This window comes from Acromyrmex echinatior, chromosome 18 (genome assembly GCF_024713525.1).
Source record: "Acromyrmex echinatior isolate Ae372 chromosome 18, ASM2471352v2, whole genome shotgun sequence".
Taxonomy (NCBI): domain Eukaryota; kingdom Metazoa; phylum Arthropoda; class Insecta; order Hymenoptera; family Formicidae; genus Acromyrmex; species Acromyrmex echinatior.
Window position 1 is genome coordinate 673,080 of NC_141869.1, and position 12,633 is coordinate 685,712.

The following is a 12,633-nucleotide window of genomic DNA, read 5'->3' on the forward strand; positions in this document are numbered from 1 at the left end:
TAATTCCGGCAATGAATCCGTATTTAATCATTTTGTTTATTAATTCCATGTTTTTACCTTTTAATGTATCATTTCCGAAATTAATCTCATAGGAAGATTCTATGTCAAAAATTTTCACGTTATTCCATTTAAAATTATGACCCTTCTCTATACGATGATTAAAGATAATCGATGGAGATTTAGTTATTCTATTAATGTTACGGAAACATACTTATGCAATCGCGTCTTCAACTGCCTCTTTAGTTTGGCCCACATAACTAACATCACAGTCATCCCATAAAATCTTGTAGACAACATTTTGATTGTATAAAGGTTCCAGTCGATCCTTACTCTTTTTTATTAAACTTTTCAAAGTGTTCGGAATAGTATAAGCTAATTTGCAATTGAATACATTTGCAAGAGGTGAAAATTTTTCGGAGATAGATTTGGCAAAAAATTTTTCTTTAACTTTAATGATATTAGTAGTAATAGTAATCTTATTGTGAATGTGAAATTTAATTCTATTATGGTTCGTAGAAAAAATAAATTGTAATGGATATCCATTATTCAAAAGGATATTAATGGCGTTCATTAAGTTGTTTTTTTGACACCGAGGATGGCAAAAACCGAGGATACTTATTCGAGCTTATTCTGTAATAAATGAAACTGTATTACTCGTTTGACTGATCTAACTTTTAATCCTAATAGAATTATAGTTACCATGAATTTGAATTTATCGTCAAATTTATAAATAGTTTAGAATTCTAGAGTTAATGATAAAGTTAATGATGAAAATTTGATGCTTCAAATCCTCCTTAATTTTAAGATTATTAAATTTCCTTGTCGCTACATTGTTAATCAATATAATCTTAAGAATCATTATACTATTTATAAATTGCGAACGTATGATAAATATGTAATATAAATCGAATACATTTAGTCATGGAACACATTCGTTTCTTTATCTACAGAAGAAACAAAGGAAAAATTATAATTGTCCAATAATATTGAATATCTATAATCCACCTCTCGAATTATACCTAAAAATCTGATAAAACATCACGGATTTTTCTTCCTCCAAATAATTCGAATGTGCGCTGCCATTCTATTTCAATAGCGGTGCTATCTACATGCAAATTGCTGAAACTTAATTTGTCCTGTTACCACCAATCGGTATATCGTCCATGTTGATTTCGACATTGCTAACTGTTGATATTTTATCAATCTAATCTGGCGCTACTCCATAATTGTATTTACACGCCTATCGACAGTTGCGGTGTCGTTGCGCAGATATTTTGTATGATAAAACAGCTGCGCAACACATCGACAACTGTCAGGCGTGTAAAAACAATTATGGAATCGCGCTTGATCTAATAAATAATTGAATGATTGAGAACATTGATTAATAATTATCGATTATGATGATAATGATGATGATGATATAATAAGTTACGACAGAACTGATCGTTAGATTATGGCGAAGGTAATACGTGCTTTTTCAATGAATAATTAGTTTTTGTTACATAATCTGCTATGTAATATATAAACTGTTAAATAATAATAAATTAAAATACAAGGTCTATTATATATTAAACGAGCAATATATTAAGGATAACCGTCCAGCAAACAAAAATGGATTAAAATGGATTGAAATTTTTTTCTATCCGAATGTAAATTTTCTATTTCTATGCGTATTTTAAATAACGAATACTTTTTTGGATTTAATTGGATTCAATTGGATTCAATTAGATTCAATTGGATGCAATTGGAAAACTGCATTTTCTATTTAAAATTTTGAATTGAACAGTATTCACAATGCACAGAAAAAACTAATATTATTTTTAGATTAAAAGGCATAGAGATATGCAATTCTTATAAATGGATAAAAATGCATTCAGGATTGAAAAGCATTCATTTTAACAATGAATCAATATTTCTGAAAATCTGAATCCATTTCAATTCATTTCAATCCATTCTCTTTTGCTGGGCGATAAATAAAATATTCCGTTTAGATTTCACCGTTTTAATTTGCGATATTTTATTAAAATGCAGAAAGTTAATTGAATTTATGCACAGCTGAGGAGGCTAAGTAAAGCTCGAAACATTCTGTAAAAAGTAAAATAATAAAATATATGTTTTTTTTTATCGGTCATATCTTAACACTGCTCTTAATATAAATAGATGTAAACATTACATAATTAGGCCTGTAAATAAAAAATCACGCAATTTTACAGAAATTAAACTAAATGTAAATTAAATTAAATGTAATTTCACAAAAATTATGTAAATTTTATTATGTAAATGTATCTTATTTTATATGGAAAATTACGTAAATAGCAGAATATTTTAAACATTTTCTGTAATTATCCAAATTTTAATAATATTATTTACGCAATATATATATATATAACAGTAATTTTTCGCGTATTACCGTATAATCAAATATATAGTGCAAAATGTCATATTATTATTCCTGTAACTACACGTACATATTGTAATTGTACTTCCACAAAATCTGCTTAGTTGTAAATCAAAAAATTATTTTTATTTTTATATTGCAAATTTTTACGAACGCGTGGACGTTTATAACTATTATTGGGAGAGTCTCAAAATTATCCATTATAATAGTTGTAATTTTACACAAAAATTTTTTACAGTGCATCACTAGAGATTAGAAAGCCCTAAGGCTCGTCCGCTATGATTGGCGGTCGTCGATCTTAAAAAAATAACGGAAAAATAACGAAAAGTTACTTTCTCAAGTAACGGTAACTATAACGTTACTTTTATAAATCGATAACTAATATAATGGTAACTTATATTACTTTTTCTACTCAGTAATGAGTAATTGTAACTTGTTACTTTTAAAAAATAACTTTTCATTCCCTATAATTTCAACAAAAAAAATTATAGAAAATGGTTGTTTGTCATCTTTTACATAACAACAGTTACATAACAAATACACTTTCAAAGCAATTATAAATTCGAATCTCCTAATAAGAATACGAATTGTGTTTAATTAGAGAGATTCAATTGTTATTATTTACACGAGATTTGAGCAATTATCCGAGCGTATATCTTATCACAGAAAAAACAAAAATAAATCTATCATAAATGGAGGAGGATTGTTAGAAAAACAAGTTTCAACGAACTCGAGTGTGCTCGACCCCCCGCCAATAATTACGCATGATTACGCGAGATAGCTTATGAAACTGTATGGTCGATCGTACGATAAATTTGTCACAGTTTCCACTTCCTCCTGCCACGACAGTATGCGGTGGCACACAGTTAGTTCGTTGTTGCCGTCCGTTGTGTTTGCTGTGGTCTGCCAATCTCGCCGGGTCGACAAGGTAAGTTTCATTTTTCGCGATCGCATTTTTGCAACTTGCAAAATTGATTAGAATCCTTCGAATAAAAATCTAGCCGATTCAAACCGAATACCGCAGAGCTGCACGTTCAGAAATTTCATATACAGGTCTTATTTTATTCTTGTTTAACATACAGGGTCCGGCAAAATGATCTCTCACATTTTAATTTTTAATAATTTAAAAATGTGGGAGATCATTTTGCCGGACTCTGTATAAATAACAAGGCTAAAACAATAAGTGTATCCTCTTGTTTTAGATGAAGATTTTTAACGCGGCCCTGTACTAACTATAAAAGATGAATTTAAAGAAAAGGAAATCGTTTCTACTTAAAAAACTGCCTTTATACGTTTTTATGTTGAGTTTTTTAAATTTCTAATTATTATTTTCTTTTCTATTTATTCATTTGTTTTATTTCATCAGACTTCTTATGTCTTATTGCATTTTTCTGGATGTAAACGGAAGTCTACACTCAGGTGGTAAAACATTCGTGTTCCATGCACTTGTTTATGCTCGTATGATCTTTCTCTTTTCTGCTTTTTTCTGTATGACGTAAGCATGATAATCGGTCATTGCTATTCTGTTAGATCACAGCCTCCGTGTCACAATTGAGGCACACATGCAATTGTCAATCGTCAGTAAATAAACGTCACAATACGACATATGACATCACGTGAAAACTTTAGTCTTTATACACACAAATATTCCGGATGTACATGCAGGACGAAACGATCCTGGCGGAAATTTTGTATCGTCCATTATGAAAAGTACAATCTTGACTTCCCGTTTCTTTCTTCCAATTTACAAGTCGATTATTTTAAAAGTACAAAAACAAAACACAAAACTTTTATGTTTTCTTGTACTTAATTTTCCCTTTTCTTTATTTATTAATTTCATTATTTTTCTAGATGACGAGTCCGAATGAAATAAGAGACATATGGAGAACTGCGGATGCTGTAACATTGGATGTAGATTCCACTGTTATAATCGAGGAAGCTATCGATGAACTAGCTAGTTTCTGTGGGAAAGGAAAACAAATCACTGAATTGTACATTCCTTAATTTGTCTTTTTTTTTCTAAAATGACTTCATCTTGATGTCAATCTTATTATCCTTAATCTTATTATGATTGTGCATTCTACCTGGGATCTTGCACGCAATAAGATGCCAGATTTCACATTTTTCATTGATGCAAAAATATCGAAAATTTTTCAGAACAAAACAGGCTATGCAAGGTGATATGACATTTCAACAATCCTTATCTATAAGACTGGGAATCATAAATCCAAGTTTAACACAAGTTAAGGATTTTTTAAGTACACATCAGCCATCACTTACCACTGGTATCAAGTAAGATTTTCGGGATATAGAAATGAACAAACGAAGATTTGTGTATTTTTAACAATTTTTTAAATACATATTTCAGAGAGTTAGTGTCTACTTTACAAGCTCGTGGAAAGCAAGTGTTTCTTGTCTCTGGTGGTTTCCGCTGTCTTATTACACCAGTTGCTGCCAAACTTAACATTCCACCTGAGAATATTTATGCTAATAAATTAAAATTTTATTTCACGGGTATACATTAACATTTAAAATTTTATTTCACGGGTATACATTAACATTTAAAATAGCTATTTATAGAATGTACAATATATATTCATACATACAAATGTGTGTCATAGGAGAGTATGCTGGCTTTGATGAAACTCAACCAACTTCTAAAAGCGGTGGTAAAGGAGAAGTAATACGGCATCTTAAAGAGGAAAAAGGATTCAAGATTGTCGTACATGTCGGTGATGGCTCCACAGATTTAGAAGCATCACCGCCAGCGGACGCATTTATAGGTATGTATAATATTCGCTTGAAAAAAAACTTGTCTCTCAACACTCGTATTTCATGCTAAAATAATGATAGAAATTGTGCAATAATGATAATCAAGCAGATCATAAACCATGATCTGCTTGATTATCATTATAACAGCAAATAAACATTTATTTTTGTTCCAGGATTTGGAGGAAATGTAATTAGGGAAAATGTAAAATCACGCGCTCAATGGTTTGTTACAAACTTTGATGATCTCGCGAAATGTTTATAGATGCAAAATATTTTTCTAAAAATATAAGAATTAAATTCTTTTGATATTAGTCAAAATAAAAAATTACATTATTCACACGAAATAAAGACGATTGTGATCGATTAAACAATAATTTTATAAAAATGATATAAGAATTAAATGATAGGAATTAATGCACACTTTCAATAATTGTAGGCAATGTTCATAAATGTTCATAAATAACACATTTTATTCTACACAGTACATGAAATATACAATTACCTTTTTGCAGTGATTTCTAAAATCATCTGTGCCATCTATGTATAACATTTTATATCAACCAGTAATTATTAATATTACACTGTCGTAACTCTAAACTTGTTTATAACCTGTACATAATTACATCGCAAATGTATACAAAATTGCTTTTTTACTTGCCTATTTTTATTGTGACAAATCGAATGTCGGCGAGTGGTAAAATTCCGATGAAATAACATATGATAAAACACGATAATATATAAAATATGTATTTTTCATTTTACGGATTCGAAATGATGATTGCCATGAATCTGAACTTCTTTTAGCAACTGTAAGATTATCAATTGATGTATTTTGTATGACCTACAATTTAGAAACTGTGTAAATTTCAACATTATTCCATCATGATGCAATTGACAATAAATTATGTATTAGCCTTTGATGCTTTCTCCAATTTTTTCTGTGAAATCCACTCTTGTATCTTCTGTTGAAGTTCAACGTTTGATTTTACCATATCCATTGTAAGTGGAGATCGATTAAAAGGATCAGTTTGATCACTTAGCAAATGCCTGAAAATATATTTAATAAAATATATATAAATTTTGTATTGTGATGTATGAATTAAAAAATATTTGTATATAATATATTCGTGTACACTACCTTGCTATAGTCTGACGATCAATAGTTATTTTCGATGATGGCAAAATAACAGGATCTGCCATGACAGTTGACATAATTGGATCTAAAAATTCGTCAGGAATACCTGTCAAAATCTCATCTTCCTCTCGCTTTTGATTTGCAGCCTGTTCCACGCTTTTTGCAAATTGATCCAAATCTCCCAATATTCCCACACCACCGATACGAACTGTGATATGCACATGACTTTTTAGATTCTTCTGGTCTAAATAAAGTGCTTCTTAGAAAAAAAATATAGAAAAACTTACCAAGAACATTATCTGCAAGTTTAAATAATTCTGGACTATAAGAACGGCCATCTTGAGATACAGCAAGTGTAAAACTTTCACTTTTACTCAGATTAATGTAAATTTCACATATATTTAACACTAAATTTGCAGGATTGAATGCGTATTCTTTTTGATCATTCACCTAAAAATTTCATAGATATACGAGATTATAATAATATTGTTTTTACTGTAACATTTACAGATTCTAAAAATTACCTTAAGATTTTTTTTATTCGGTCCTACTAATTGCAGTAATAAGTAATTGAGCATAGAAGCAATACGATCCACCATCGTTGGATGGCAAAATATTGATTTTATTTCAGTAGTCAACATTTTTATCGTTTGTATAGTTTTCCTACCCAGAATGTTATCAAAGCGAGCAATCATACCAATATGCTGAAGATACGATGCCTGTTGTTCGCGTTCATTTGGTAGCATTTTATTCCATTCTCCGCTTTCCCTTTTGTTCGAAAACAAAAAATGATATTTAATGCAAATGTATTACAAAATATTTAATTTAAGAAATATGATGCATATACACAGATACAATAGAAAATAATAATCTTATGCAATGTGTGAAAGAAAGACGTATTTTTTAAAATACCTAGCTTGAAGCATTTGTCTCAACTGTGCCATATTCGATAAAGCTTCGTCCAGGAGAAACACAGCATCATTCATTAATAAATTAATAAAACGTAGAAACAAAGGTGGTTGGACAGCTTCCATGTTGCTCTCAGCTTCTTGAGCTAAAGTACTGATACATTATATTATATAAAAACTTTATTTATCAGATATCGAATTTTTAAATATCAAACAAAGACAGTGATTAAATATAATTTGCCTTACATAAAATTATTACGATGCTCGACAAGTTTCCATAAATAGTCCATAACAATGTACATTGGACGACGGTAATTGAATTTTTGTTCAAATTGTACACTTTGCCCAGTCATCTCAATACTTACAAACACATGCAGTAAGTTGACAATTATCTGTTTGTAGAATAGTACGCGAGAGATAATCAGCTATATGCATGAATTTTTTACTAAAGAATTCAAAGAAAAACTTTATTCACCTGCTGTCTGTATGGATGAGTAAGAAACAGTTGTTCCCTATGGAATGTTCCTAAGTTTGGCGTCCCGGGAGCAACATTCTCGTCTACAATCGGCAAAAGTGCCTCCAGACTTTCGGCTAAACGAGCGCGCAGATGCGGATTATAAAGTCGATGCTGAGACTCCATCAAAACTATAATCTAAAGGAAACAATATATAACTTTAACAATCACGACGAGAATACATTTCGTTCTATCTTGACTTACTTCCGTCAAGATCGGATTCAGAAAATTCACACCCTGTTCCTCGAACGTGTTTGGACTTAAACGACGTAAAAAACACAAGAATCCAATGGTATTCTCTACTACGAACTCAGGAATGCATCTATAGACACAGGTTTATTAATTTTCATATTAATTTCATTCGTATTATTATGATTTGACATATGTATATACAATACCTTAATGTAATTGGAACAGTTTCTGATAACGGGAATGTAACAGGTGTATAATGTGTTGGTACAAAACTTTGTTTATTCCCTTCTTCGGTTATAACGTACAAATTGACTTGTATTAACCAAAACGCCGTCATTGCGTGAAATTTCGACAAATGACACAACATTTCCGGCACTAATAGACTCGCTTTAAGAGATAAATACCTAGAAAAAAATATGTATATATACAGGATGTTCAAAAAAGGTGTCCGATCGAAGATTAAACCCTATTAAATGTTGTTCAGGATCATAATCTGGATAACATTTGTCAAGATCAAGGTTATTGAAGATATTGTTTCTCTTATTTTCATTTTTGCACTAAGAATTCATTTTTACATAAAAATGAAAATAAGAGAAACAATCTCCAATGACCTTATCATGATTCTGACCCACGATTCTCATCCTGGGTAATGCTAATGTCGGCGGTATCATAACTTTCAAGCCTCATAATTCGAAAAGTACTTAATAAAAAATAATTAAATTACAGTGTTTTGAAAAGCTCTTGACATCAGCTATTAGATTCTGGAATCAAAATAGAATGTTTCATCTAAAAAAATTAATGCGATCTTGATCTGATTTTGGCGACACTAAGTCAGACTGATATAATCAGTAAATAGATCTTTTTAAATTCTACAACTTTTGTTTGAAACATTTTTTTGAAAAGCGTCATCCTTCCGAGAAATCCCAGATCCCGGCCTTTTTTTAACATCGTGTGTGTGTGTGCGCGCGCGCGCGCGCGCACACACACATTTTTTATATAAAATTATAAAAATATGAAGAGAATTAAAAATGTGCATGCATTAATATCCTTTATGTACTTTATCATCTCAGCTTCCATTCGTTGTGATAGGAGCTCTAGCACCTCTGAACTGCCACCAGTTCGAGCATCATTGTAAGCTCTTTGTACCCTAGCCAAATCTTGATTTGCTCTGTTGGAATTAAAAATGATAATATTTAAACATGAGAGAGAACAGATTCTATATATTATATTTAAAAATTATAGAATCAATTATTTGCTTACTTTAAAAATTTGTCCAGGATAACTCTGTAACCCAGATCTAATGCACGATGTGTAAGGAAAAAGCATTCTGTTATAAATCCGAACGAATCTGACATTGGTCGATTTTCACCCTCTGGAGTTGGTATTAAACATGTTTCCGAATTCAATCCTTTCATATGTATACCACGTTCCAGACTCTCAGTTTCATTATTTACCTAAAAATGCGACCAGAAAGATAACTGTATGTGAGAACTGTGAGAGTGATCGATTTATGATTAATGAATCCTAGATTCGATACCAGTATCAGTGTAAGCGTGTATCAGTTTATAAATTTGATTAGAGAATCAAAATTTATGCAAAAGGAATGTAAGATAAATTGCTAAAATAAATATTTATTTAGAACTTATTTGTTTATTGCATATATTGATAAGTATATATGTATCAGTTTTATTATTTATAAAGTATTCAAACTCAGACGTATTTAAGCTGACATCTGAGACACTAAGGCTACTTTCTTTTTAGAAGTCGACACAAACATTGTTCTATACTTTTTGATAAATACATTTCAATAAATAAGATAAAACAATACTTGTGCCGATTGTCTTAAAAGAAAAATAGCCTAATTGAATATAAGTATTGTATCATATTTTTTAAAATCTTGGAAAACCAACCTCTGCACTACAGTATGTAGGATCTATCTTTGGTACTTTGGCATCATTCAATTTAGCACAAAATGGTTGACAAAGTCGTAACAGTACATTGCCCACATTCAGCATAAAACCATCCGACACGCACAGTACTCCTAGTAACCCCATCTCCATATGAGAGTTCCAAAGTTTTCCCCTATTTGCATTCGCGTGGAGGCAATTACCCAACCATTGCAAAGTCAAATGACGAACGTTCGTCGAACACCTCAACAAGGAATGGAAAACCTTGTATAGGGCTTCGCTTAAACTGTCCATCGTTGTCCATACTGTACCTTCCATGACCGTATTTGACTGTGACATTTTGAAGACAATGTATAAAACAATCGCATAGCTTAAAAAACTATTTGACTAATATCGTTGAAAAAATCGCCGTACTTGCTGTAAAGGTTTATCGAAGAGATCATATGGATCTTTAGGTGTTTTTGGTAAACAGCTTATGCTGAAGAGTGCACCCAATAATGTGTCCGAATATGCACAACCCTGATTATTTTTTGGTGTGCTATCATGAATTATCAATTTTGCCAATGGATCAATGGTAGAAAATGTATTCAACAAAACAAACCACTGTTGGCGAAAAGTAAACAGATTGCTCTGAGCTGCTTCCTTATGAATAATATCAAGAACAGGAGAAAATGATTTTGTAATTATGTCTTCTACATCGCTTTCTCTATTTGCGGCTATCAATTCTTCTACTATGCCATTAACAAATAATAATAATTCTGACTTGCATGTAGCATCATTCGTAAACAAAGCAATAAATTGGCTGTGAACCTGCAATAATTAAAATGTACAAAAATTAATAACGGCTATATTGTCAATGTATACTTTACTAATTTAACATAAATTGATGTTCTTAGGCCTATTTCTACTAATGTAGATTAACTTTAATCTGTGTTTAATTTATCTTTTATCTTTTTCAAAATTAGAAAAAGAAAGTTTTAAAAATTAGAAAAAGATATATTAGAATACATTAAACCAAGTGTGACTAAAGTTCATCTACAATAATAAAAATAAACAAATATGAACTATTATGAAATTATTGTTGTCAATCTTTAGAGGAGATAAGAAGGCCAATATAGTGACACTGAAATAATATTTTCATATAAGTCAGTATTTTGAAACAAGGAATGTAATGAATCATAATACTTTTCAAAGAGAGACAGCATACACAATGATCATTTCATCTTTATTTAACAACAAGGCTGTAACAATTTGCTATGTTACACTGTGTCATCTGTGTCTTTTGCTGAAAAGCACCTAATAAATCTTACTTAACTGAGATTTTACAGTAAGTCGATAATCAGAAGTCTTATTGTTAGCTTAATTGTACAAATTGCCTATTGGACAATTTTACAACATTAAGACTTGGAATTGTTTAGGACTTCCAACTATTATCGACTCATTGTAGAAAAAGTTGTAAGATTTAAGCTTAAGTTGCAAGGTTTAAAAAATAGACTCCCTCATCCTCTAAAGGTTAAAGAAAAGTATAATACCTCCTGATACTGAAACAAATCTGGTTCCTGTAAAGCTGTGTTGGCATTTTGCAATACAATTTGACAAGCGTTTCTTACAATTTTTTCGAGATCGTCGTTGATTTGATAGTGCTTTAAACGACAGTAGCATTCATACAGGTAGGTTATAACCTGTGTTTCAACAACATGACTATCTACATCCTGCGTTTTAGGTTTAGGATTTGGCAACATCAGACGCTCGAAGACAGCATGTTCTATCGAGTCAGCGTCAATATACACCAGAGAGTTTTGCGCACAACTATTGTTATCTCGTCGTAACGTTAAACCGAACACATGTGCCACAAGTTGATCGACTTTATCATCAAAATTCGTAGGTTTCGTCGCGTTCTCAGATTCGTCTTTAATCGCGCTCAACGATTGTTCCACGTAATCTGCACCGTTGGCTTCATTGCCAATCGCATGCTGCGAAGAGAATGATACAGCATCATTATCTGTAGAGAACAATCCAGCAAATGGATTGCCTCGTATATTGTCGCACATGTTGCAGCGTTTTTTTACAGCGAGCTTTCCGTGATAGACATGATTAAACTGCGAGCGAATCAACATGAATCAACAATCCCCATCATTTTGTTATTTGGCTTCAATGTGCCCAAACGTCACTTCTCACCGTGTCATACAATCAACACGAACCTCAATAATACTCACATTACTCGCTAGTAGTCACTAGTACTGCTTGATCATCGTTCAATTGTGCTCAATACGAGATATTCGAGTAATGAGGACTGCAAAGTGTAGCAGAGTGCAGACTGCGGAATCATAGCAATAGGTTTGTTCACGTTGAATGAAAGCCCCAAATATTTTTGCACTTAAAATGAGATAGATACATATTTTACCTTGAAAAGAGAGAAAGCGAAGATGACCTCATGGAAGGATTACATGGGCTGTGTTCCATCTAAAAGTAGTCGTTCCATGTACACGCACCGGCAGGAATGGTGTCCCCTGTTCGGCGCGTGACGCTACACACTCATACCGAAGCGCACACATACGTGTTATTGGAAACGCGGTGAAGGCGAGGAGTGCGAAGATAGGGGGCGCTCCGACATTCTATCCTTAGCGCAAGGCACACGATTGAAAGAGAAAACATAATTGGACGTGATGTCGACTCGCGATGTCCTTTTGCTGTCTCGCACATTTGTTACTATAAAAACATATTGGGTCATCTAAAAAGTATCCGCGGTTTTTTGTCACTAGATGTGTGTTGATGGTCATATATCTAGTGACAAAGTACCGCGGATA

The 12,633-nt window shown here is 31.9% G+C and overlaps 2 protein-coding genes across 3 annotated transcripts; one reads left to right on the forward strand and one right to left on the reverse strand.

Annotated features, from left to right (window-relative positions):
* Positions 1-3,189: 3,189 nt before the first annotated feature.
* Positions 3,190-6,090, forward strand: aay (phosphoserine phosphatase). Its single transcript, XM_011063695.2, has 6 exons — positions 3,190-3,326; positions 4,250-4,389; positions 4,556-4,690; positions 4,767-4,912; positions 5,020-5,181; positions 5,344-6,090. Exons 1-6 carry the CDS (start codon positions 3,249-3,251, stop codon positions 5,430-5,432), a joined length of 750 nt encoding a protein of 249 aa, XP_011061997.1. The 5' UTR covers positions 3,190-3,248; the 3' UTR covers positions 5,433-6,090.
* Ube4A (Ubiquitination factor E4A) lies at positions 5,621-12,358 on the reverse strand. 2 transcript variants are annotated; one of them, XM_011063693.2, is made up of 15 exons: positions 12,231-12,358; positions 11,359-12,143; positions 10,241-10,636; positions 9,830-10,156; positions 9,180-9,373; positions 8,977-9,087; positions 8,126-8,323; positions 7,932-8,049; positions 7,689-7,865; positions 7,460-7,605; positions 7,218-7,367; positions 6,830-7,073; positions 6,593-6,755; positions 6,309-6,513; positions 5,621-6,217 (listed from the first exon to the last, which is right to left on the reverse strand). In XM_011063693.2, exons 2-15 carry the CDS (start codon positions 11,941-11,943, stop codon positions 6,073-6,075), a joined length of 3,159 nt encoding a protein of 1,052 aa, XP_011061995.2. In that variant the 5' UTR covers positions 11,944-12,143; positions 12,231-12,358; the 3' UTR covers positions 5,621-6,072. The 2 variants fall into 2 exon arrangements, with proteins under 2 accessions (XP_011061995.2, XP_087271596.1); XM_087415470.1 differs by lacking the exon at positions 12,231-12,358 and having other exon boundaries at positions 11,359-12,156.
* Between the last annotated feature and the right edge of the window lie 275 nt (positions 12,359-12,633).

Coding starts and splice junctions, on each gene's coding strand:
- aay (XM_011063695.2), top strand. CDS start 3,249: ATGCGGTGGCACACAGTTAGTTCGTTGTTGCCGTCCGTTGTGTTTGCT. Junction 3,327..4,249: donor AATCTCGCCGGGTCGACAAG/GTAAGTTTCATT, acceptor TTATTTTTCTAG/ATGACGAGTCCGAATGAAAT. Junction 5,182..5,343: donor GCCAGCGGACGCATTTATAG/GTATGTATAATA, acceptor TTTTTGTTCCAG/GATTTGGAGGAAATGTAATT.
- Ube4A (XM_011063693.2), bottom strand. CDS start 11,943: ATGTTGATTCGCTCGCAGTTTAATCATGTCTATCACGGAAAGCTCGCT. Junction 9,374..9,829: donor CTACATACTGTAGTGCAGAG/GTTGGTTTTCCA, acceptor TCGCATTTTTAG/GTAAATAATGAAACTGAGAG. Junction 8,050..8,125: donor ACTGTTCCAATTACATTAAG/GTATTGTATATA, acceptor CTGTGTCTATAG/ATGCATTCCTGAGTTCGTAG.